Here is a 26,455-nt window from a genome sequence, read left to right as displayed (position 1 = left end):
AGAATATGCTTGTAGAAATACTCTGAATGAGAATGCTGTAGGGGAAACAAAATATAGTAGAAATTGTTAGGGATATAAAGGTTTAAGTCTTTGGGATATTAACTGAATTCTAAGAGCTATGACCCACAAGTCTTTTGCTCTTTTTAGCTATGTCGTGTACTTCAGGTAACATACTTGGGAAGAATCTGTTGGTATTCTTATTAAGTAATACTTGTTCATGTCCTGGTTTGCTCTTCATTACATCAGGGAGATTCATCCAAATTTAAGAATTTTAACAATGTTAAAAACTAATATAGTTAGCACATTTGCTTTCTTTCTGAAATTTCAGCACCCACAGAATTTTTATCAAATTTGTAAAGACTGTGTCATGGTGAGAGGCAATATGATGAAGAAGGGCTCTGAAATCATTTGGCCTGGTTTGAATCTAGCCTTAATTAGTTGTATGACATTCGTCAAGGTATTTAACTTCTCTGAGTTTCAGTTTACATATCTGTAAAATATGGATAATACCTCATAAGGTTTTGTGAGAACCAAATGAGTTAGACCATTGTGTAAAATCCTTAGGAAAGAGCCTGGCCTATAGTAAGCAATCAGTAAATATAAGCTATATACGCTATCATTTTAGTTGCTACTTTCTTATTCTCAGCCTCAGACTTTTCTACAACCATTCTTTTTCATTATATTCTTGAGTACATGCCACTTCAAGGATGTATAAAATATCCACAGAGAAGGCAAAGAACACTTGTCTTTTATAGCCTAGGGATAGAATTTAGCATGCAGTAGAACTATTAGGTGGTAGATTGCCAAAAAGATTAGAAAAAATTTATTTAAATGGAAGAGAAGGAAGTAGAATCTATAGTGTTAGAGTAAATCTTAACTGTATTCATGGAACATGGACTCTGATTTTTCTCTAGGTCTTAGCACAACATAAACTTTTAAACTTAAATATTAGGGAGATTTTAATTTTTGATAAAAAGGTACCTGTTGCTGGCTTTTGTCCTAGGTTTTTAGGTATTACATCACTAAAACCATCAGCTGTTGTAGCTATTTTATACTCATACCATCTTTGAGTCTAGTATCAGTCCCTTGACCTACCCACTCTTGATTTCTGTTAACTTCAGATGTTCCCCCTTACTCCCCTAGCTTCTCCTATAGAAAAAATTATCAGTTGCTTTATTGTTTCCAGTTAAGTTTTTACTGGATACAAGGGTGGATGTCATAGGATACAGGCTGTGGAAGAAAAGGAGGACAGCCTAAAAGTAGAAAACAGCTGACTCTCTTGGCCCATCTCTTATGTTGTAGAGAGAAAAACAAGTAAACACAAAAAAATTTGTAAGTGTTCCAGTTATAGATTATTGCTGTTAAGAAAATATCAGGTAATATGTTAGAGCCTGATGGGCAGCTCTTAAGGTAGATGAGGGCCTCTGAGATTGCATTTAAGTTGAGGCTTGAATGTTTAGAAGAAAACAGCCAATCGAAGATCTGGGGTAAGAGTACTCCCAAGTAGAAGGAACACCAGCAAAGACAGACACTGAAATTATGATCAGCTTGTTTTCTTTGGGACAGTGGAAGGAGACAAGTGTGGTATATGAAGGGGAGAATAGAGGAGATGAAGTGAGAGTTTTGACTTGCCAGTATTCTTTATAACTCTCACCTTGCTACTACCCTTTCTCCTACCCTTTTTATTTTGAAAAAGTTAAAGCAAACAAGTTGAAAGAGCAATATATTAGCAAGCATGCATCCTTCACCTAGATTTATTTGTTAACATTTTGTCACATTTGTTATCTTCTATCTGTATGCATGTACACATTCTCTTCCTAATCATTTGAAAGTTAGTTAAATTCTTCATGACATTTCACTACCAAATACTGTAGCATGTATCTCCTTCACAAGGACATTCTCATAACCATAATACTACTGTCACACCCAAGAAATTTATCATTGATTCAAAATATATAATGTCTGCATTCAGGTTTTTCCCCATTTGTCATGTCTCTCTGGATTCCTTTAGTCTACAATAATTTGTCGCATTTGTGTCTTTAATGATACTGTTTTTTTGTGGAGATCACGCTAGTTGCAGAAAGGTTCACAACCTGGATCTGAGTGTTTCCTCAACACTATTCTTTTCCTCAACATTTTATGAACATTTTGAACTTATAGGAAAGTTGAAGTTCTACAATGAAAACCCAGATACTCATACCTGCTTTCTACCATTGACCGTTGCTTTCCCAAATATCTATTCTACTAATCTTCAGTTCAGGTTTTTGTTTTTTTTTTAATTCAAAAGAAAGTACAGGTATCTGTAAACTTTCTCCTAATGCTTAAAGCATTGATACCATTATCTTTGTTGTTGTTGTTTTGAGGTAAAATTTACCTACAGTGAAATGCTCACATCTGTCATAAGCTAATCTTCTTTGAATTTATTTTTTTATGGACATTCATATACCATAAAATTCACCATATAAAATGTACAGGTCAGTAGCTTTGAATATAGTCATAAGGTTGTGCAGCCATCACCACTGATTGCAGAACATTTTCATCACTCCAATAGAAACCTTTACCCACTGTAGTTACTTCTGTGTCCCCTCACCCTCTTCCCCACTGATCACTAATATACTTTAAATAGTTGTTAGCCTAATTTTTAGTTGTTTTTCTAGGGATTAAAAATTAACCTCTTACCATCCAGTTTGGATTAATGCCAGTTTAAGTAATATACAAAAACTTTGCCCCTGTATGGTTTCATTCCCCCCCCCCACTCCTTCATTTTATTATTTTTATATAAATAACATCTTTATACATTGTAACTGCATCAACATAGTTTTATAATTACTGCTTTATGCAGTTTTAAATCAGAAGAATTGTAAAATGACGGTCTTTAGTAACTATTTTGGGCAGATCTACTAACAACAGATTCCTTCAGTTTTTGTTTATCTGGGAATGTCTTAACCTTATCTCCTTCATTTTTTAAGGTTGATAGGTTTTTTTCTTTTTTAACACTTTGAATAGGTTAGCCTACTGCCTCTGGTTCCATGGTTTCTGAGGAAGAATCAGCTGTTAATCTTTCTGAGTATCGCTTGTGTGTGACTAATCTCTTCTTTCTGTCTGCCTTCAAGATTCTTTTTGTCTGGCTTTTAACAGTTTGATACTGATGTGTCTAGGTTTGGATCTTTTTGAGTTCATTCTACTTAGTGGTGGATGGACTTTTTGGATTTGTAGATTAATGTTTTTCATCATATTTGGGGAAGTTTTTGGCTATTATTTCTTCAGATAATCTTTATCTTCTCTCCTTATATGGCTCCTATTATCCATATACTGATATGCTTGATGGTGTCCTATAGGTCTCTGAGGTTCTGTTCATTTTTCTTCATTCTTTTTTCTTTTTGTTCCTCAGACTGAGTACTTTCAGTTGACCTGCTTTTTAAGTTCACTGATTGTTTCTTCTGCCAAATCAGATCTACTCATGAGCCACTTAACTGAATTTTTCCTTTCAGTTATTGTTTCTTTAAATTGCAGAACTTTCATTTGGTTCTTTTTTTTTTTTTTTTAATTCTCTCTCTTGTGCTCTATTTAATGAAACACTGTTCTCATACTTCATTATTTACTTCATGATTTCTGTTCATTGAACACATTATAAAATACCTGATTTAAATTTTTGTCTAGTAAGTCCAGTGTCTGGGCTTTCTCTGAGACAATTTATACTTACTGCTATTTTTCCTGTGTGTGGGCTGTACTTTAATATTTTTGTCATGGCTCGTTTTTTTTGTTGTTGAGAATAAGACAGTTTATATAGTGTGGCAGCTCTGGGAATTAGATTCATCCCTCTCCCCAGGGCTTGTTTGTTGCTTCTGTTTTTTGTTGTTGTTTGTGTACTTACCCCTCTAAACTAATTTTGTAACATCTTTATTTTTTTTAAGATTTTTTATTTATTAGAGAAAGCATGCACGAGTGGGGGAGGGGCAGAGAGAGGGAGAAGCAGACTGGGAGCTCGATGTGGGGCTCGATCTCGGGCCCCTGGGATCATGACCTGAGCTGAAGGCAGACGCTTAACCAACTGAGCCATCCAGGCACTCCTGTAGCATCTGTATTCTTTGTGTTGCACTGAAATCTCTGTGTAGCTTGGTGGTCAGGTAATGATTGGACGTTTCCCTAAATGTCTGGAACCATTAAGTCTTCCCAGCTTTTGTCAAGGGATGCATATCTGTTTGCATATTGGAGTATGTTTTTAAGGTTCTGGCAGGAAGTTTACGTCTCTGCCTTAGTCTTTATTTCTTGCTTGCACAGAACCTCAAAGTCAGCCAGAATGAGATATTAGGGCCTTCAAATGCTTTCTTGAGCATGTATATAGTCCTGCATATGAGTGTGACCTTTTCTATTCTCATGAATATGTGCAGCTTTTATTTTTATTTTTTTTAAGTTCAATTAGCCAACATATAGTACATCATTAGTTTCACATGTAGTGTTCAGTAATTTATCAGTTGCATATAATGCCAGTGATCATCACATCACGTGCCCTCCTTAATGCCCATCACTCAGTTACCCCCTCCCTCCCACCCCCTCCACTCCAACAACTCTCAGTTTCCTATAGTTAAGTCTCTCATGGTTTTTCTCCCTCTCTGATGACTTCCCTTTCAGTTTTCCTTCCCTTCCCCTATGATTCTCTGCACTGTTTCTTACATTCCACATACGAGTGAAACCATATGAGAATTGTCTTTCTCTGATTGACTTATTTCGCTCAGCATAATACCCTCCAATTCCATCCACCTCCATGTAAATGGTAAGTAGTCATCCTTTCTAATGGCTGAGTAATATTCCATTGTATATATGTACCACATTTTCTTTATTCACTTATCTGTCAGTGGACATCTCGGCTCTTTCCACAGTTTGGCTATTGTGGACATAGCTGCTGTCAACATTGGGGTACAGGTGCCCCTTTGGATCACTACATTTGTATCTTTGGGGTAAATATCTAGTAGTGCAATTGCTGGGTTGTAGGGTAGCTCTATTTTTAACTTCTTGAGGAACCTCCATACTGTTTTCCAGAGTGGCTGCGTTCCCACCAACTGTGTAGGAGGATTCCCCTTTCTCTGCATCCTTGTCAACATGTATTGTTTCCTGATGTTAGCCATTCTGACTGGTGTGAGGTGGTATCTCATTGTGGGTTTTTGTTTTTTTTTTTTAAGATTTTATTTATTTGTTAGAGCGAGTGAGCACAAGCATGGCAGAGGGAGAAGCAGTCTCCCTGCTGAGCAAGGAGCCCAATGCAGGACTTGATCACAGGACCCTGGGATCATGACCTGAGCTGAAGGCAGATGCTTAACTGGCTGACCCACCCAGGCATCCCTCTCATTGTTGTTTTTATTTGTATTTCCCTGATGCCAAGTGAAGTGGAGCATTTTTCATGTGTCTCTTGGCCATTTCTGTGTCTCCTTTGGAGAAATGTCTGTTCATGTCTTCTGCCCATTTCTTGAATGGATTATTTGTCTTTTGGGTATTGAGTTAGGTAAGTTCTTTCTAGGTCTTGGATACTAACCCTTTATCTGATAGGTCATTTGCAAATATCTTTTCCCATTCTGTAGTTTGCCTTTTAGTTTTGTTGACTGTTTCCTTTGCTGTGCAGAAGCTTTTTATCTTGATGAGGTCCCAAAAGTTCATTTTTGCTTTTGTTTCCCTTGCCTTTGGACACATGTCTAGCAAGAAGTTGCTGTGGCCTAGGTCAAAGAGCTTGCTGCCTGTGTTCTTCTCTAGGATTTTGATTAATTCCTGTCTCACATTTAGGTCTTTCATCCATTTTGAGTTTATCTTATGTTATAAGAAAATGGTCCAGTTTCATTTTTCTGCATGTTGCTGTCCAATTTTCCCAGCATCATTTATTGAAGAGAGACTGTTGTTTTTCCATTGGATAGTCTTTCCTGCTTTGTCAAAGATTGGTTGACCATAGAGTTGAGGGTCCATTTCTGGGTTCTCTATTCTATTCCATTGATCTATGTGTCTGGTTTTTTGCCAGTCCCATACTGTCTTGATGATTACAGCTTTGTAATAGAGCTTGAAGTGGCATTGTGATGCCACCAGCTTTGGTTTTCTTTTTCAACATTCTTTGGCTCTTTGGGGCCTTTTCTGATTCCATGCAAATTTTAGGATTATTTGTTCCAGCTCTGTGACAAATGCTGATGGTATTTTGGATGTCCAATGTGCTATCCATTGCGCTACAGAGCGCAATGGTATTTTGATAGGGATTGTATTGAATATATAGATTGATTTGGGTAGCATAGACATCTTAACAGTATTTGTTCTTCCAATCTGTGAGCATGGAATGTTTTTCCATTTCTTTGTGTCTTCTGCAGTTTCTTTCATAAGTGTTCTGTAGTTTTTTTTTAATTTTTTTGATTTTTGTTTTTAAAGATTTATTTGAGATAGAGCGAGAGAGAGAAAGAGGGGGAGAGAGAGAGCACAAGGAGGGGAGAGGGAGAAGCAGGCTCCCCACTGAGCAGGGAGCCTGATGGGTGGGCTAGATCCCAGGACCCGGAGATCATGACCTGAGTGGAAGGCAGACACTTAACCGACTGAGTCACCCAGGTGCCCCTGTGTGTTCTGTAGTTTTCAGAGTACAGATCCTTTACCTCTTTAGTTAGGTTTATTCCTAGGTATTTTATGGGTTTTGGTGCAGTTGTAAATGGGATCAATACCTTAATTTCTCTTTCTTCTGTCTCTTTGTTAGTATATAGAAATGTAACTGATTCCTGTGCATTGATTTTATATACTGCCACATTGCTGAATTCCTGTATGAGTTCTAGCAATTTTAGGGTGGAGTCTTCTGGGGTTTTTTCCGCATCAAGTGTGTCATCTGTGAGGAGAGAGTGTTTGACGACTTCTTTGCCAATTTGAATGCCATTTACTTCTTTTTGTTGTCTGATTGCTGAGGCTAGGACTTCTAGTACTATGTTGAACAACAGTGGTGAGAGTGGGCATCCCTGTTGTGTTTCTGACCTTAGGGCGAAGGCCCAGTTTTTCCCCATTGACAATGATAATTCATTGTGGGCTTTTTGTAGATGGCTTTTATGATATTGAGGTATGTTCCCTCTGTCCCTACACTGTGGAGAGTTTTAAACAAGAAAGGATGCTGTATTTTGTCAAATGGTTTTTCTGGATCAATTAAGAGGATCATATGGTTCCTGTTCTTTTATTAATGTGATCTATGACGCTGATTGATTTGCGAATATTGAACCACCCTTGCAGCCCAGGAATAAATCCCCCTTGATCGTGGTGAATAATCCTTTTAATGTACTGTTGGATCCTATTGGCTAGTATCTTGTTGAGAATTTTGGCACCCATGTTCATCAGGGATATTGGTCTGTAATCCTCCTTTTTGATGGGACCTTTGTCTGGTTTTGGGATCATGGTAATGCTGGCCTCATAGAATGAGTTTGGAAGTTTTCCTTCCATTTCCATTTTTTGAAACAGCTTCAGAAGAATAAGTATTAGTTCTTTTAAATGTTTGGTAGAATTCCCTTGGGAAGCCATCTGGCCCTGGACTCTTTCGTGTTTTGGGGGAGATTTTTGATTACTGCTCTAATTTCCTTTCTGGTTATGGGTCTGTTCAGATTTTCTATTTCTTCCTGTGTCAGTTTTGGTAGTTTATATGTTGTGATTGAGTTCAAGTTTCAAAGCATTGTGGTCTGAAAATATGCAGGGAATAATCCCAGTCTTTTGGTATTGGTTGAGACCTGATTTGGGGCCCAGTATGTTATTCATTCTGGAGATTATTCCCTGTGCACTCACAAAGAATGTGTATTCTATTACTTTAGGATGCAATGTTCTGTATGTATCTGTGAAGTCCATCTGGTCCAGTGTGTCATTGAGAGCCCTTGTTTCCTTATTGATCTGCTTAGATGATCTGTCCATTACTGTGAATAGGGTGTTGAGAGTCCCCTACTAATCATTGTATTATTATCAGTGTTTCTTTTTCTTCTTTTTTAAAGATTTTATTTATTTTTTTGACACAGAGAGAGAGACAGCGTAGAGAGAACACAAGCAGAGGGAGTGGGAGAGGGAGAAGTAGGCTTCCTGCTGAGCGAGGAGCCCAATGTGGAGCTTGATCCCAAGACCCTGGGATCATGACCTGAGCTGAAGGCAGATGCTTAATGATTGAGCCACCTAGGTGCCCCAATGTGTTTCTTTAATTTGGTTATTAATTGGTTTATATATTGGTTGCTCCCAGTTAGGAGCATAAAAATTTATATTTGTTAGATCTTCTTGTTGGATGGACCCTTTAAGTATGATATAGTGTCCCTCTTCATCCCTTACTACAGTCTTTGGTTTAAAATCTAATTTGTCTGATATGAAGATTGCTACCCAGCTTTCTTTTGATGTCCATTATCATGATATATGGTTCTCCATCCCCTCACTGTCAATCTGGAGGTGTCTTTGGGTCTAAAATGAGTCTCTTGTAGATAGCATATGGATGGGTCTTGCTTTTTTATCCAGTCTGATACTCTCTTGATTGGAGCATTTATCCCATTTACATTCAGAGTAATTATTGAAAGATAAGAATTTAGTGCCATTGTATTACCTGTAAAGTCCCTATTTCTGTAGACTGTTTCTTTCTGGTCTATGTTACTTTTGGGCTCTCTCTTCACTTACAGGATCCCCCTTAATATTTCTTGCAGGGCTGGTTTAGTGGTCACAAAATCTTTTAATTTCTGTTTGTCCTGGAAGCTCTTTATCTCTTCTTCCATTCTGAATGACAGCCTGGGTCGATAAAGTATTCTTGGCTGCATGTTTTTCTCATTTAGTACCCTGAATGTATCATGCCAGCCCTTTCTGGCTTTCCAGGTCTCTGGATAGGTCTGCTGCCAGCCTTATGTTTTTACTCTTGTAGGTTAAGGACCTCTTGTCCCAAGCTGCTTTCAGGATTTTCTCTTTATCTTTGAAATTTGCAAGCTTCACTATTATATGTCGGGGTGTTGATCTGTTTTTATTGATTTTTGAGAGGGGTCCTCTCTACCTTTGGACTTGAATGCCTGTTTCCTTCCCCAGATTAGGGAAGTTCCTACCTGTGATTTCCTCTAATATACCTTCTGTCCCCCCTTTTCTTCTTTCTCAGGGACCCCAATATTGTTTTGCTTTATGGTATCGTTGATTTCTTGAAGCCTCCCCTCATGGTTTTTTGTCATTTTTCTCTTTTCCTCAGCTTCCTTCCTTTCCATCAACTTGTCTTCTGTGTCACTTACTCTCTCTTCTGCCTGATTTACCCTAGCTGTTAGAGCATCCAGTTCAAACTGCATCTCAGTTAAAGCATTTTTAATTTCAGCCTGATTAGATTTTATTTCTGCACTAAGATTCTCTGGTGTCTTTATGCTTTTTTTCAAGCCCAGCTGGTAACTTCATAATTGTTTTCCTGAATTCCAGCTGTGACATTTTACTTATATTCATATCCATTAGATCTGTGGCAGAGAGTATTACCTCTGGTTCTTTCTTTATAGAAACTCCTCTTTTTAGTCATTTTGCCCAAAGAAGAATAGATGGACAAGAGAACAAAATCAAAAATGTCAACCACGACCCAAGCAAAATACATACAAGACAAATCCGAAGAGGTCAGAAACCAAAAAGAAAAGGAAAAGAAAGAAAAGGGGGTGGGGAAAAGAGAATATAATCTCCCAGGTGGACAAAACAGGGTGATCCACTTGGTCCTGGGTGTATTTGGTCTGTTTGTTAGAAGACACTAAATCCCAAAATTGTAAAGAAAGAAAAACTTATATGTATACAAAAATAAAATTGAATACAGTGAAAGGAAGCCAAAAAATGAAGAATATATCTATAAAATGTAAATATGAAAAATGAAAGTTAAAAAAAGACTTAAAAATAGTTGATAAAATGAGAAACTAGTTGAATAGGAAAAAATAATTTTATACTGAAAGATAAATGAATCATGAGGAAAAAAACGTCAAATTTATATACTATTATCCCCTAGCGCTGGAGTTTTGCAGGCCTGTATGCTTCGTAAACTTGGTGTTCACCTGTTGTTCCAGTTCTGGGGGAGGGGCCTGTTGGCTGATTCTCAGGTGTCTTTGGGTGGAGTTGTACTGCCCCTTGCCATGGGGCTGGGCTCAGTGTAAGCTGCTTCTGGTTGCTCTATGTGGTTTTTGTTTCCTGAGGGCTTTCTGCGCTTCTTGAGAGGATGAAAATAAAAATGGCCTTGCTCTACCTCCAGCTCCAGAGCTGAAGGATTCTGGTCCCCCCTTTTCAGTAAACCCTCAGGGATAAGCGGTCTTCCCTTTCGTGTGTGCCCAAGTCTGCACACTCCTGCAGTGCCTACCCTCATCAATCCTCCCCAGGGAAAGGAGGAGGGTCGCCGTGGTTCTGCCCTCTGCAGGGCCTCCGCACGGAGAGCTATTGCTGGGTCATGCCGCAGTGCACGGTTTATGGCAAACCAAGCTGAAAGCCCCCTTCCAGCCTTACTGAATGAAACCAGTTTCCCTCCTCCAGTGCTGGGAAACTGCTGGCTCAGGCACCCCCATTCTTTCTGTGACCCTGGGGATTCTGAGACCACACTGTCCCACCTAGAATTTTGCCCCACTTCACGACCTGAGCACCTTTCAGGCAGGGATGTCTCTCACTGGAGCAGATTTCTAAAGGTTCCAATTTTGTGCTCTGGGGCAAATCATTTTCTGGTAGCTGGCTTATGGAGGCTCCCTCCCCCTTCCATTTATCTTTAGCTGTATCCCCTCAGATTCACTTCTCTGTACTAACTACCTTGCAAAAAGTGGTTGCTTTTCTATTTGTAGAGTTCCAGCAATTCTTTTCTTATATCTGAGGTTGAAGTCATAGGTGTTCAGAATGATTTGATAGTTATCTAGCTAAATTCAAGGGACCAAATGAAACGAGGTCTCCTGCTCATCTGCCATCTTTCCTCCCCTTAAGCCAATGCTGGAGCTTTTAAAAACCACTATGGACGACTCATTCTCCAGGTTTTCCTAGTAAGTTTTTGGACAGATTCTTATTTTCTCTTGATTGTTTTCATTGCCTTAGTCAGCTGTGATCATAAACAATTGCCACTGATTGTTTTTGACAAATGACCCACCAGAAAAAGTGGTTCACAGGGAGCAAGTTCTGAGTTAGGTCAAGTAAAGACAAAGCCTGCAAGTGGAGGTTCCTCGGGATTGGTCAGAGAAATCTAATAATGACAGTTGTATGGGGAAGGGGCTTTGAGGGAACTCCAGATTCACTCCAGTGACTCCTGCCTGGGTGGCTGGTTTTCACCATGATTGCAGGGCTGTCAGTTTTTAAGGCTTCTGTGGAGCTGGTGAGAAGAAAATGGGATAGGGCATATTAAAACATCACAGAGCTCACTGTTCTTACTGAGATTCAGCTGGTATCTTGAATAAATACTCCTTGGATTGTTCCAAGCCTTTGGTTAACACTTAGAATTCTGAAAATGTTGATTTTGACAATGTTTTCAGATGGTGTCATTGGTTTTATCAGTGAACGGGTGTTCATAAGTCCTTACTCTACCGTTATGGAAGTGCTCACTCTCTTAACTGATTTTTGACATACACATTCATCTGTGTAATCCATACCCTCTCTTAACATGTAGAACATTACATGAATCTAGAAAATGTGCTCATCATCACTTAGGCTCTGTTATAATCATTGCCTTAGAAGTTAAATTAGATGCCTAGAACATAATTGTAATACTGTGTATTCATTTAATTATTTTGTAGAAGAAGTATGATGGGTCTGCTGGGTGGTTATAATTCACATGTGTGTTGGATTAGTGCTACTTTCTGCACTTTCAACTTGCTTAGCGATTAAAAGTTTCTCAACTTAGGGAGCCAATTTTTTTGAAAGTAAAAGTACCATGCCACATGGCCCACTTCCCGTGCCATTTTTTAGGTTGTAGAATTGGACCCTCAACAGGATTTTCTCCAAATTTTCCTAAAGAAAAAGCTCCTGTGTCTTCAGTATATTTCTGCAAATTAAGATGAGCTTTCGTTTACCTTGATATTTGTGTTATTTGAATTCAGAGAATGAGTATGTAAGATTTAGACTTCCTACTTTAATTTGGTTATTTTTGTTGTGTCACACAGATTTATTCCAGAAGCTCTAATAGGGATCTGTGGCCATTTGTCAGTTTGTTGGAGGTAAAGCTTTTATTGTGAGGTTATTCCCTTTGGTAGATTTGAGACAGATATAAATATACATATGTAGTCACTCTACCCTGTTTCCTGGCAACCACTTACATTGTTTTCAGTTTCTTTTACTAATTTGATTACACCTCCTGTTCCTTTTTCTTACTTTCAACACCTTTTGTGATTTGTTTCTTTTCAGATTTTGTTTCTCTCTTCTAATGGAATACTCATTTCAAAAAGATACAGTGTCATTTTACATTGTATCAAGTGTATGATTGTGATGTTTTTTGAAATTCTTTTGGACTGTGATGTGAATTTATTCCTGAGGCAGGTGACTTTCTAAATTCTCCAAGAGGATTGCTTCTACAATGCAAGATTTATCTTGAGGTCTTAGATTATCTTCCTCTTTTCCTTACCTTCATGAAGGGGTATTTATAAACCCTTGAGTGTGAGTACAGGAAATTTTCTGGACTTAATTACAGAAGTCTGAAACCTACTGGAAATTTGTATTCTCAGCCTTATTTGCCATGATAGGGTTTTTGCCTAGGTTAGGTTTGTATGGATGGTTTGGTTTGAAAGGGAGACTTACTTACTGGTGACTTTCTCCATTCCTTATCATTGAACAGAATTTCTTAGTTTTGAATCAATTTAAGTATGTGTGTGTTGTTTTATCTCTGAGCTCCTCTCTCTCCAAACTTTCGTATACTTCCCATAGATGTTTTAAGATAGTATTTGGGGTTGGGTATTTTGAGCCTATTTCCTAGAAGTATTGCATAGTATCTTAGAACCCATTTACTTTTTTTTTTTAATTTATTTTTAAGTTATCTCTACACCCAATTTGGAGCTTGAACACACAACCTCAAGAATAAGAGTTGTGTGCTCCACCCAGGTGCCCTGAACCCATTTACTTCTTATTTTTCTTAATAGACATTAGGTTCATAGAATTTGATTAATTACAATTTTTGGTTTATAACAGTTCATCAATTCAGGCATTGTGTTTTTTAAGGTGTATTTATTGAAAAATTTAGTAAGCTGAGTAACCAGAAGTTACCACCCAAACCAGTAAGTAGCATATTTTCTGTAACCTACATCTGTGTGCTCCTCCCTTTTTGTTTTTTCCCCCCATCAAAGCTAATCACTATCTTGAATTGTTTTTATTTCCTTTTTTTTTTTTTTTAAAGATTTTATTTATTTGTCAGAGAACACACAAGCAGGGGGAGTGGCAGAGGGAGAAGCAGGCTCTTCGCTGAGCAAGAATCCTGATGCTGGACTCTATCCCAGTACTGTGGGATTAATGACCTGAACCAAAAGCAGACACTCAACTGACTGAACCACCCAGGCTTCCCTACTTCCCTATTTTTAAAAAATCTAATTTTGCTTATTTTTTGATGCTGCAAAAGATAATCATACTATTTGTCGTTCTACAAGGGACTTGTATTTTCACTTAATATTAGGTTACTAAGATTTCAACTTTGTGTGGGTCTGTAGTTTTTTTTTTCATAAGCGTAAAATATTCTTTTGTGTATATTTAAAAGAAATCATACTATATCCATTCTCCATTCAGTGGGCATTTGGCTTCCCCTACCACATTTAGCATTCTGAGTAGTACTGTCTTACAAGTTGTATAATTGTGTGTGCATGTGTGTGTATGCTGTTATATGGTGTTATGTATGTTTGCTAGTCCAAATCTACATAAGTTCTTAGGTACCTAGAAGGGAACTTGTGGGTTGTAAAGATCAAAGTTCTAATATACAAGGTAATGGCAAATTGTTGTTTTTAAAAATTTTTTTTATTCATTTGAGACACAGCAATAGAGAACATGAACAGGGGGAGAAGCAGAGGGAGGGGGAGAAGCAGAGGGAGGGGGAGAAGCAGGCTCCCCGCTGAGCAGGGAGCCAGATGCGGGGCTCGATCCCAGGACCCTGGGATCATGACCTGAGACGAAGGCAGACGCTTAACCATCTGAGCCACCCAGGCGCTCCTATTGTTGTTATTTTAAATTTTATTCATTTATTTGAGAGAGAGAGAGTGGGTGAGCAAGAGAGAGTGCACAAGATGGGGTGGGGTAGGAACAGAGGGAGAGGGAGAAGCAGACTCCCCGCTGAGCAGGGAGCCCAATGTGGGGCTTGATCCTGGGACTTCAGAATCATGACCTGAGCCTAAGTCAGATGCTTAACTGACTGAGCCACCCAGGTGCCCCAGCAAATTGTTTTGTAGAGAGATTATATTTGTTTATTCATACATCCATCACTTATGAAAGTTTGGGTTTTATGTTTTTTGTTTTTTTTTTAAGTTTGAGTTTTAAAACTCACTTTGGAAGCCATTTGGGTCTGTTAAGCTTCTTGCCGAAGGAATTTTTTTTTTTTTAAGATACTTATTTATTTGAGAGAGAGAGACATAGCGAGAGAAGGAACACAGGCAGGGGGAGTGGGAGAGGGAGAAGCAGGCTTCCTGCAGAGCAGAGAGCCTGATGCGGGGCTCGATCCCAGTACCCTGGGATCATGACCTGAGCCAAAGGGAGACCCTTAACGACTGAGCCACCCAGGTGCCCCTGCAGAAGGAATTTTTAACTATTACTTTGATTTTGTTAATAGAGTTATAAGAATAGGCTATTACTTATTGACTTAGTTTTGGTAAATTATACTTGGAGTGTTTAGTCCATTTCATTAAATTTTCAAGTTTATTGGCATATAGTTGTTGGTAATGTTTTCGAAGAAACAATGTTTGCTTTGATAATTTTTTTCTGGTTTCAAATTCTTTGATTTCTGCTCTTTATGTCCTTGCTTTAGGTTTATTTTGCCTTTTTTTTTTTTTTTGGTAGCACCTTGAGGTGTAGAATCTTAGACAAGTCTCAGATCAGTAATATAAGATGAATATTTTGTGCTATAAATTTTCTTTTTCTTTCTTATTTTTTTGGAGAGGGAGGTAGGGGTGGAGCAGAGGGAGAGGGAGGGAAAGAGAGAGAATCTTAAGCAAGCTCCATGCCCCATTTGTGGAGCCTGACGCAGGGCTCGATTTCACAACCCTTAGATATGACTGAAGCCCAAATCAAGAATTAGACATTTAACCAACTGAGCCCCCCAGGTGCCCCTATAAATACTCTTTTAAGAACTGCTTTTACTACATCCCAAGTTTTGATAATGCTGTATATTCATATTTCTACAGTTTGGTGTATTTTTTATTTATTTTGCAATTTGTTCTTTGATCCATAGATTGTTTTAGGAATGTGTTATTCAGTTTCTAAGTGTTCTTAACATATTTTCCTCTTTATGTTGATGTCTAGTTTGATTTTATTGTCAGAGAACATACTCTGTATGTACTCTTTTAAATTTGTCAAGATTTGTTTTGTGCTCCAGAATAAGATCTGTTTTGGGGAGTTTTCTATGTGTTCTTGAAAAGAATCTGTATTCTGTTGTTGGGAGGAGTGTTCTGTAAATGTCAGTTTGATTCCATTGGTTGATGATATTATTTAGTTCTTTTATATCCTTGCTGGTTTTCGGTGTGATGGTGACTAAGATAGGGATATTGAAGTTCCCCACTTATTTGCAGGTTTATTTCTTTTTTCAGTTCTCTGAATTTTTGTTTTTTATAATTTGAACTTGTGTTATTTTGTGTATACAGAGAATTTTTATGCATTCTTCATAAGTGCATCCTTTTATCGTTACGGAATAATACTCTTCTGTCCCTGGTAATTTTCTTGCTCTGAAGTGTATTTTTTGTGATATTTGTCAGCTATTCTTTTCATTCATGTTTGCCTGGTATGTCTTTTCTCATCCATTTTTTTTTTTTTAAGATTTTATTTATTTGACAGACAGCAGGAGAGGGAACACAAGCAGGGGGAGTGGGGGAGGGAGATGCCGGCTTCCTGTGGAGCAGGGAGCCGCATGCAGGGCTCGATCACAGGACCCTGGGATCACGACCCAAGCTGAAGGCAGAAGCTCAACAACTGAGCCATCCAGGCACCCCTCATCCATTTTCTTTTAACCTACTTGTATCATTATATTTGAAATGAGTTTCTTGTAAACAATATATAGTTGAGTCACTTTTTTTATGGGTCACTCTCCCAATTTTACTTAGTGTATTTGCATTACATTTAGTGTAATTATTGATATATTGGGACTTAAGTGTGTCATGTTATAACTTCTATTCCCTTTTTCATTTTTCTTTTCTAACCTTTGTATGGATTACTTGAACATATTTTACTCTTCCATATTCTACTATTTTCTTTATAAGGTGATTTTGAGTATATTTTTTGTTTTTTTGTTTTTTTAGCGATCACTCTAAGGAATTTGTATATGGACAAAACATTACATTCTACTAGTGAAGATATTTTACCATGTAAAGTGAATTGAAAGTGAAATATTACCAAATTATTTCAGTTCCTTAACTCTCTCCCCTTTATAATTTAGTTTTTTCTTTTTTTTTTTTAAGATTTTATTCATTTATTAGCATGAGGGAGGTTGGAGCGGGGAGAGTGGGCGGACAGGGCAGAGGGAGAGGGAGAAGCAGACTCCTGGCTGAGCAAGAAACTTGATATGGGGCTTGATCCCAGGACCCTGGGATCATGACCTGAGCCAAAGGCAGATGCTTAACCGACTGAGCCACCCAGGTGCCCTATAATTTAGTTTTCTTAAGTATTACCTCTACATACATTGAGAACCATATCAAATAGTGTTATTTTGATTTCAGCAGTCTAATTTTAAAAACTCAAGAGAAGTGTGGTCTATTTAATTTACCCATGTATTTATTTTATTGTTCTTCATATCCTGGTGACAATCTTTTATCTACTTTGATGTTAATATAGCTACTCCAGCTTTCTTTACATTAGTGTTAAGATGCTTTTTCCAACTTTTTAACCTATTGTCACTTTATATTAGGCAGCATATAGTTATGTCTTAAAATTTCACAATCTCTACCTTTTAATTGGGGTATTTAGACCAGTTATATTCACTGCAATTATTGCTATGCTTGTTCCTGGTTTTTTTTTTTCTCTTATTTCAAATTGAGTATTTTGTGTGTGTGTAATTCTGTTTCTTTCCTTTGTTGGCTTATTAGTTGTTACTCTTGTTCTACTGATAATTTTAGGATTCAAAATACATAACTTTGTCATAGTCTATCCCAAGTAATATTATTTACTTCACATACAATATTAGTACATCACAGCAATAATATCCATGCCATTTACTGTCTTGATCTTTTGTTCTTGTACATTTTACATTGAAATATATTAAATATGGAACTGTATTCTGATTTTAAACAGGATTCCTTCCTCTAGTTAATTGACACATTCATTACCTTACATATTTACCTTTTTTGTTGTTTGTTTGTTTTTGGTGAGAGCATTTTTAAGTTTTATTCTCTTAGCAGATTTTAGTTATACAGTAGAGTGTTAGTGACTAGATCTTCAGACCTTACTCATCTTATAGCTGCGTTTGCGTTCTTTTACAACCTCTCCCTATTTCTTGCACTCCCCAGCTCTGTCAACCAATATTTGTAGCTTTTTCCATTTTCTCCTCTCTTCTTTCCAGTACCACACTTGTGTGAGATGTTTTCTTTTAGTCCCTCATGTCTTTTATACCCACTTTGATATTTTCCGTTCCTTTTCTTTATTTCTTATGGGAAAGTTCATTGAATGTATCTGTGTGTTTTCTAATTCTTTCCAGTTATGCCACATCTAGTGTTTACCTTTTCTATTTAGTGTAATAGGGGCTCTGGCCTCATCCCCAATTCTGTTTATATCTGCTATTGGGAAATGGTGTCCCTGGACATCTAGCCTGTGTTTTGAGAGACTAGGGATGCCTACTCTCCAGAGTGTTGTTAATGGTTCCATAAGAGGTTCTTTTGTCATGATACATGGAAGTAAGAATGTCTTTGCTATAATTCCTGTATTCTTCAGAGAATGTTTTTATTGTGTAAGTCATAGTGAGCAATGTTTTATAAGTTTTGAAGCAGTAAAGAATTTTGAAGGGACAGATGCAGGGGGGTAGTAGGATAGATAAGGATACAGGCATTTATTTAGTCTTAGTTTGCTGAGAGAGTTTAAGATTTAGTAGGGTGGACCCAAGAATGTGTGTTTCTTGAGTTTTTTGGTGATGCTGATAACAGCTGGTCTGGGGAATATATTTTGAGAACTGCTGGATTAGATGATATCTTGACTTTGGGCCCTGATTCCTTTACCTTGAATTAGGGGTGTTGTCTAGCTTGGGATCATTTTATTAACACTTAATAAAAGTTCTATAGCAATTTCCCTTGGTACTTAAGTAGCCTGTTTAAAATCACTGCATTAATGTTTTATTTTAGTGATCATTCAGGATATGTTCGTCCAGTACCAGTGCCACGCAGTTTAAATAGTGATATTTCCTATTTTGGTGTTGGGGGCAAGCAGGCTGTTTTCTTTGTTGGACAATCAGCCAGAGTAAGTAAAAAGGTTTCTTATAAATGAAAGTTGATTAAAAATATTTTGAGGTTGATTCTAAATGTGTTAACCAGTTTAACTTCTAGGAATTTTTAAAGTACTCTTTTTAATATTTAACAGATGATAAGTAAACCTGCAGATTCCCAAGATGTTCATGAACTTGTGCTTTCTAAAGAAGATTTTGAGAAGAAGGAGAAAAATAAAGAGGCAATATATAGTGGATATATTAGAAACAGAAAGGTATGATACATTTTAACTCATTAATTATAAAGTTGTTACTGTTGGACATATGATAGAGACAAATTTTTTTTCAATTTCTATCCAAGATACTTACACTATTGCTTTAAAAGTTGAAGGTATGGCATTTTCAAATTGTGTTAATTTTCATCTTTTTCCTTTTGTCATACGAATAGCAAAAAATGACTATTTACATGCTTTTTCAGGCTGGAAGTCTTCAGGCAACAACTTGTCTCATAAAGCTAGCTTCCTGGAAATTGCTCATAAGATTGTAAACTTTTTTCCTTACACTGAGATTGAATTTTTAAACCTTTTTTGGTCTAACAGTTTCAAGTTAGAGTAGAAAACAGTTATAGGATAATAAGCTTTTAGGAAATCAGAGCTCCAGAGAAATAAATGAGTGATTTATTTCTGTTACAAATTTACATTCAGATTCTAATTTTAGTGAGCAGAATGTTAGCAAATTTGCGTCGTGGTGGTGAGTATATAGTATTTATTGTATTATTCAACTTTTCTCCACTTGAAACATTTTAGAATGTTTTTAAATGTTTTTTTAAAAATTATTTTTAAGTAGGCTCCATGCCCAATGTAGGGCTTGAACTCACAACACTGAGATTGTCATGTGCTGTACCCACTGAGCCAGCCAGGTGCCCCTAAAATCTTTATTTTAAAGTGATTTTGAGCTTCTTAAATTCTTTTCTGATTCTAAAGTAAGTTGTAAAAAATGTATAGGAAACTTAAATAAAAATTGTCTCAAATTCTGGGAAGAAATTTCTAGTTAATTTCTAGTCTAACTTTTTTATTATATGCTTTCAGGGTTTTGTTTTTTGTTTTAATTCCAGTGTTAACATACAGTGTTATATATTAGTTTCAGGTGTACAATATAGTGATTCAACACTTCGGTATAGTACCAGTTGCTCATCTAGGTAAGTGTACACTTACCTGAAACTAATGTAACACTGTAACACTGAAGTTAAAATAAAACCTTATTGGCATCTTGAGTTGGGGGGGAAAGTGTAGTCTTAATCTCCTTCATATACTTACTTTTTAAAAATATATTTACAACCAAAAAAATATGTATATATATTTACACTTTTGAGCCCACATTTTTTTTTTTAACATTTTGGGTATTTCTCCATTTTATAAAATATTTTTGTACACATGCACTTTTAATCAGTTTGAATTTATTGTAATTTATTCTGTTGAGCATTTAACTTAAAGGATTTTATTATAATTATAAATAAAGACATAGCCATGAATGTCTTTGCATAACATTTTGTCCAAATCAGTTTTTTCTTCGTACAGATTATAGAATTTTAAAAGTGTGACAATGAATTTGAACTTTTTAAATGTTCACGGTGTGGATTACAAATTGCTTTTCTAGAAGGTTAAACCCAAGTCAAATACACTCCCCAAAACAGTATATGGAAGTGCCTATCTGATAACTTCCTTATTTTTAAAAAGTGGAGTGGAGGGGAAAGCAGCAAAATGCTGGCAATTTGACAGGTGAAAGTAATACCTTTTCTTTATTAAATGGGCTGAATTTTTTTTTTTGTATTTATAAACCACTTCCTTCTATATAATGTAACATTCTCTTTTGTCCAGGAAATTTCTTCATTTTGCTCATCTCACTTTTTCCCTTTTTAAATTTGTCGCATTTATTAGACAATTTACGCATCTTATTATATTTACATAATAGTATTCCATCTTATGTTACCATCCCAAAGCCCTATATGGTATATTTGTGGAAATATTTGCCATGTCAAAACAGGTGAAAAATAGGAATTGAGAATTTAAATGTTTTTCAAGACTGTATAGGTATGGTAAAACTTGGATAGAACTGTTATCTCTTGGGTCATCATTTCTGCCATTTTTTCCTGTGATTTGTGCTTAATTTGTGCCAACAAGCATCTCATGGATACTAATAGGTCCCTGGTCCTTTTTTTTTTTTTTTTCTCTGACCAGTGTTTTCCAGGCTACTTTTTGGTTTCTCTAACTCTTATACACAGTCTTGTGTATTAGAGTTGGTGGCTCTTAATTTACCACCAGGAGTCTTGCTTTTTCTAGGGGGCAATATATATGCCACTTAACACCAACAGTTCTCAAATCTGTATTTCTTGTCAAGACTTTTAAGATTGAGACACTGAATCAGGCTGGACTCCACTGAGGAAACAAATCATTCTAGACACTTCAAACAAAAGGATTTAATAAAGGGAATTAGATGCTTGCATGATCATTTGAAGGGCTAGGAATGAACTCTTTGCTCAGCCTCCTAGAAGGATACTATGGGACGCTCTGAATTGGCCTTCAAGGGATGCTGCAACATCTGCTATAATCATGTAGCTGGAGGACCACCACTGGATCAGGAATTTAGAAACCTGCTGGAGGACCACCACTGGATCAGGAATTTAGAAACCTGCCTTATCTGTGATCCAGGAGTTGGAAAAGTCTTGCTGGCGCAGTTCCTCCAACACCAAAACACAGATCTTTTGGCTATAACCGGTGCTGTATCAGTGCTAACACTTGAAGCCGGTCGGAACCTGGGTATCCAGTCGTTCAGTACCTTGCGTAACAGAAAACGTTCAAGAAATCTCAGGAAATGGCCTTCGTCTCATTTTCCCCTTCTCAATTTTTGGCTACTACATCTAATTGGTGAAACCTAATTTGCATCCACCACCTAAAATGTAAGGGAGTCTGGAGAGTAGACTTTTGGTTTTCCATTCTCTGCAGTCCAGGAACGGACAATAAAAGGTGGGATGGGGTGCTGAATACCAGCTGATCATATCTGGCACACTCATTTCCCATTTCAGTTAGATACCTTTCCCCAGATGTTCCATGAATATCTCACTTTTGGTGCATCCAGAATAAAATATTATCTACAAACGTTTTCTTTCCTCTTTCCCACTTCCCCCCCCAACTACTCTTCGCAATTAACAGCGCCCCCTGGCCAAGTAGTTAGTAATCGTAATCCTTGTTAATCATTCACCTTTCAGTTCTTTTAACATGGTTTTTCACCTGCGCTTTCTTCCATCCATTTTCACTGCTCGATTCAGCCTTTCCAGACTCTTCTTTCATGATGTATTTATCATATACTTTAAACTACCTTGTTTGCCTTATACTCTCAAATCCTTCATGTTATCATTGGGCTGGAATGTTCTAGTCATGTGCTAGGTAAATGTCACCCTCTTTTTAACTCTGTAGCTCTTGGTTCATCTCTTTATAATGGCACATTGTTTTGTAATCATTTGTTTCTCATCTAGGAGATAGAATTTGTAGGGAGGGAAGGCACTGGTCTTATTTAACTCCATCTTCCCTTGTACCTGTGTTGAGTCATATAACTTAGAAGGTGCTCGATTAATATTTGGTAATGAACCTACATCACTAGTAAACTAATCCACAAGCTCCCAAAGTGTATAAAATATTACTTGTAGCTGTAATATTAGTGTATAGGGATGCATTGGAATGGTTTTGGAGGATTTGTTTTTATTTTTAAGAAGTGGTAATGTATGCTTATTTTAAAAAATCAACCAGTTTCCTAGATGTAATAGTTTGGTGTGTATCCTTAAAAGCTTTTATGTATATGGCAACATACATAGTATATATATGCATGTAATTTTAACACATAAAGACTTAGAATAAAAATCGAGACGTTTGTAATGCTTATCCTTAAACACTCTTTACTCTTTCCCCCTCCCCACTTCCCTTCTAAACAAGCTATAGATAATCTCTGAAAGTGGACTAGGGTCCCGGATTATTTTATTCCCTTTTAAACACAGTGCCTTTGGGTTAAGCCACCTGGGTTCAGGCTACATCCCACTTTTCTTGAACATGGAGGGCTGGGCATTTATTCATCCTGGCCAAGTTAAGTGGTAGGTATCCCAAGCAAGGACTCATTTCTACCCTAGGGTAAGTGTCTTTAGTTTTTTTTCAGCATTTTAAAACTCAGTGTGTGTGTGTGTATATATATATTTTATATATATATATATATACATTCTTACCTTTTATGATCCAAAAATTGATTTAATCAGCATTGTGGCACAGGGTACTCCTGTATATATGCCAGTTTAGCAATCTATATTAAAGCTATCCTGTTCTCACAGCATGTACATACTCATCTGATTTGTCTTGGGCTATTTTCCTTCAAAAGTTTTTTGAAGCCTGTTTATGAAACTAAGCGAATCATATTAAAAGTTAATGTAAATGTTATTTGTATATTACAATTAAGTGTATCTAATCTGTTGTATTTATATTCACTCTCCTAGCCATCTGATTCTGTTCACATTACAAATGATGATGAAAGATTTCTACATCATCTTATCTTAGAGGAGAAGGAAAAAGATAGCTTTACTGCTGTGGTTATCACAGGAGTACAACCAGAACACATACAGTATTTGAAAAATTATTTCCTTCTTTGGACAAGACAGTTAGCGTAAGTAATTACTTGATTCAGGGCATGTTGCTATGTATTCTTTTTAAGACAAAATATTAGAGCTACATTGAAACCTCTTGGCTGTGTGCTTTGCTTCTGTCTCATTTCCTTCCCTTCAGTGCAGTAACCAGTACTCTAAGGTTAACATTAAAACAGTTCTCTATTCTGTAAATATTTATTGATCACCTGTAGCATATTGATCATTATTTGAGGGGCAGGCTTCTAAGACCTGTGATAAAATTTAAAATAAACTTCAGAATTTATCAAATTTAGCACCATCACTTTCATATTCCCCTTTTGTGCATCTTCTCTATAGCACCTATCATAATCTTGCATACCATGTATTTTCAGTTTTTTTCTGCCTTCCTCCATTGGAATGTCTTTTTTTTCTGCACTGCTATATCTCTAGTGTTTCCTGTTAAATAGTAGATGCTCAGTAAATGTTAATGAGTGCATGAAGTCTATTAAAATAATATGCAAATGTGCCTATATGACATATTAATATATTTTCAGTATATCTTTGTGTATTTATTCCAGGAAAACTTTTAGAGTATAACATATTCCACTAGAACAAATCATCAGAATATTTAATGGTTCTTGGTTTTTTTCCGTAATTATATAGTAAATACCATTTACTGGATCACTTCAGTAATTTGCGTTAGTCCACATTACTGAGTCTTGCAAAAATGGGTACATCTGCACGAAATTCACTTTTTTTAATTAGATTTTATTTTGTTAAGATTTTAATTGTTTATTTGAGAGAGAGGGAGAGGGATAAGGAGACTCCCTGCTGAGCAGGGAGCCCGACATGGGGCCCGATCCCAGGAGCCTGAAATCATGACCCGAGCCGAAGGCAACCGCCCAACGGACTGAGCCACCCAGGCACCCGTAAGATTTTATTTTTAAGTAATCTCTACACCCAACATGGGCCTCCAACTCAAAACCTGGGATCAGGATTTGCACGCTCCACCAACTGAGCCAGGTGCCCCCAAAATTCACATTTAAAAAAGTATTTTTTTCACATTTACCCAAAAGGCTGTTGCACTTAATTTGAGATTCTTTATTTTATACATAAGTGTATACTAACAGTTCAAATTTTTGTCTAAAAAACTAAAATTTTATTTTAATTAATTTTTTTTTAAGATTTTATTTATTTGAGAGCATGTGTGAGAGAAAGCATGAGCAGGGGGAGGGATGGAGGGAGAAGCCAACTCCCCACTGAGCAAGGAGCCTGATGTGGGACTTGATCCCAGGACCCTGGAATCATGACCTGAGCTAAAGACAGATGTTTAACCAACTGAGCCACCCAGGTGCCCGGAAAATTATTTTAGAAGTACCTTTTCTCTTGTAGAATATTGATGTTTATTGACTGTAACCCAAGAATTTTAAATAGGACTTGGGAATTTTTATTCTCTAAATCCATATTTCATTAGCTATTTTGTAATTATTTCTTTTAACCAAAGGAACTCAGTGTACATAGCACATAATTAGAATATTATCGTGCTCTAACAAAGAATGACATATTACTTTAACCATTCTTTGAAACCTATCTGTTAATTGTTATATAACACTTTCTGAATATTTATTGTAACCTTACTGTTGATTATGATAACACTTTTGAGGTGCATGAAGAAAGATCTGAAGATTTTCAGTGATTTTCTTTTATCTCATTCTAAAGGGTAGCAAGGATAATTTTTTAAAATTAAAATTCATACAAAGGAACATTGCAAATTCCTGTTTGAAGAGTAATGATAGACGTATGTTTTAGCCATGAATAATCTCACCAAAATATCTTTTAAAACTAAAGTGGTAAGAGTTCTGAATTGGTGATTTTTGAAGGGATAATGTTGAATTTATTAGTTTGGCTTTGGGAATTTGGGGATGAGATTGTCTCGATGCTGTAGGAGAGGAGGGATGAGAGTTACGGAATGATACTCTCACATTGAGGAGATAAATTTAAAGATACCTAATCTTATGTACTCCCTGATATTTAAGTCCTTTCTTGAACATTCCTGACAAGTAGAATTATAGTCTCTTGCCTTCTGGTTTTCATTTTTTTGATAAACTATACTTTTGGGAGGTGTAAACTGTGGGCTTTTTACGTTGGAGAGGCCTGGGTTGTGGTCCACCTCTCAAACTCTAGTTCTGTAACCTTAAAGTATATAACCCCCTTGCATCCCAGTTTCTGTATCTATAAAATGAGGTGTAGTAATACCTTCATCTTAGAATTGTTTTTACCATTAAATGGGATACTGTATTTAAGAATGCTTAGTATAGTGGCGCCTGGATGGCTCAGTTGGTTAAGCATCTGACTCTTGATTTCCGCTCAGGTCATGATCTCAGGGTTATGAGATCAAGCCCCACATCAGGCTCCATGCCTGCTTAAGATTCTCTCTCCCTCTCCCCTCTTACCCCTGCATGCCCCCCCAAAAAATGCTTAGTATAATGCTTAGCACCTACCAAATAGTAGTTATAAAAATTTTTTTGTAGATTATTTTATGAACTGTGATTTTATGAATTAAATTGAATTAAAAGTATAAAGTATTTTTCTGTATTTTTAGGCATATTTATCATTACTATATTCATGGCCCAAAAGGAAATGAAAAACGTACATCAAAAGAAGTTGGACCTTTCAACAACATTGATATTGAAGTAAGATAAAATTCTTTCTTAGAATAATACAGATTATGAAGTATTTGTTCCAGTTCCAAGTGACTCTGGATAAGAAAAATCAATAATTAGACAACCCCTCTCTCCCTGTGTTTTTCCAAAGTACTTTGGCAATTTGATATTTAAGTAAAGAGACCATTACTCGATGTATTTGGTTTTTGAACCTTTATTTACTATAGTATTTGATTTCTCTTTTTCCCTGTCTTCTACAGAGATATGAGTAGCTGAACATCATGTCTCAAAGCAGGGAGAAAAAGGAATATAAATGTTTCTCTTTGTTCATAGAAGTCTTATGATGATGAAGTAAGATTTAGAAGCATAGAACATTTGAATATTGGGTTCTCAATATCCTTGCCCACACATTGGGAAGAATTTCATATTATCATTGTCCCACTTCCTACCTCTAAGCACAAAACCTTAAATGTACTCCTGGTTTATCTGTTCATCAGCTCTGCTTTGCTCTTTCTTTGCTTACATTCTGTATTTTTAGTAGTATATTATATTCCTTGAGATGCTACTTAATGGTTATTTAAGCCATATATAAATACTTATATAATTAAGCTATATGATTACTTGTTA

The 26,455-nt window shown here is 36.6% G+C and overlaps 1 protein-coding gene across 6 annotated transcripts in view; it reads left to right on the top strand.

Moving 5' to 3' along the window:
* The window catches only part of SMCHD1 (structural maintenance of chromosomes flexible hinge domain containing 1), a 139,820-nt gene that overhangs the window by 15,713 nt on the left and 97,652 nt on the right, over positions 1-26,455 (top strand). For all 6 annotated transcript variants that reach the window (XM_027576125.2, XM_027576126.2, XM_027576127.2 and 3 more), the window contains exons 6-9: positions 18,426-18,540; positions 18,661-18,780; positions 23,040-23,206; positions 25,768-25,858. In XM_027576125.2, coding sequence (XP_027431926.1) covers positions 18,426-18,540; positions 18,661-18,780; positions 23,040-23,206; positions 25,768-25,858 — 493 coding nt within the window. The remainder of the gene's footprint in view (positions 1-18,425; positions 18,541-18,660; positions 18,781-23,039; positions 23,207-25,767; positions 25,859-26,455) is intronic.

The sequence above is a fragment of the Zalophus californianus genome, chromosome 14 (genome assembly GCF_009762305.2).
Source record: "Zalophus californianus isolate mZalCal1 chromosome 14, mZalCal1.pri.v2, whole genome shotgun sequence".
Taxonomy (NCBI): Eukaryota; Metazoa; Chordata; class Mammalia; order Carnivora; family Otariidae; genus Zalophus; species Zalophus californianus.
The sequence above is the reverse complement of the archived record's forward strand: the minus strand, read 5'-3'. Positions and strand labels throughout refer to the sequence as shown.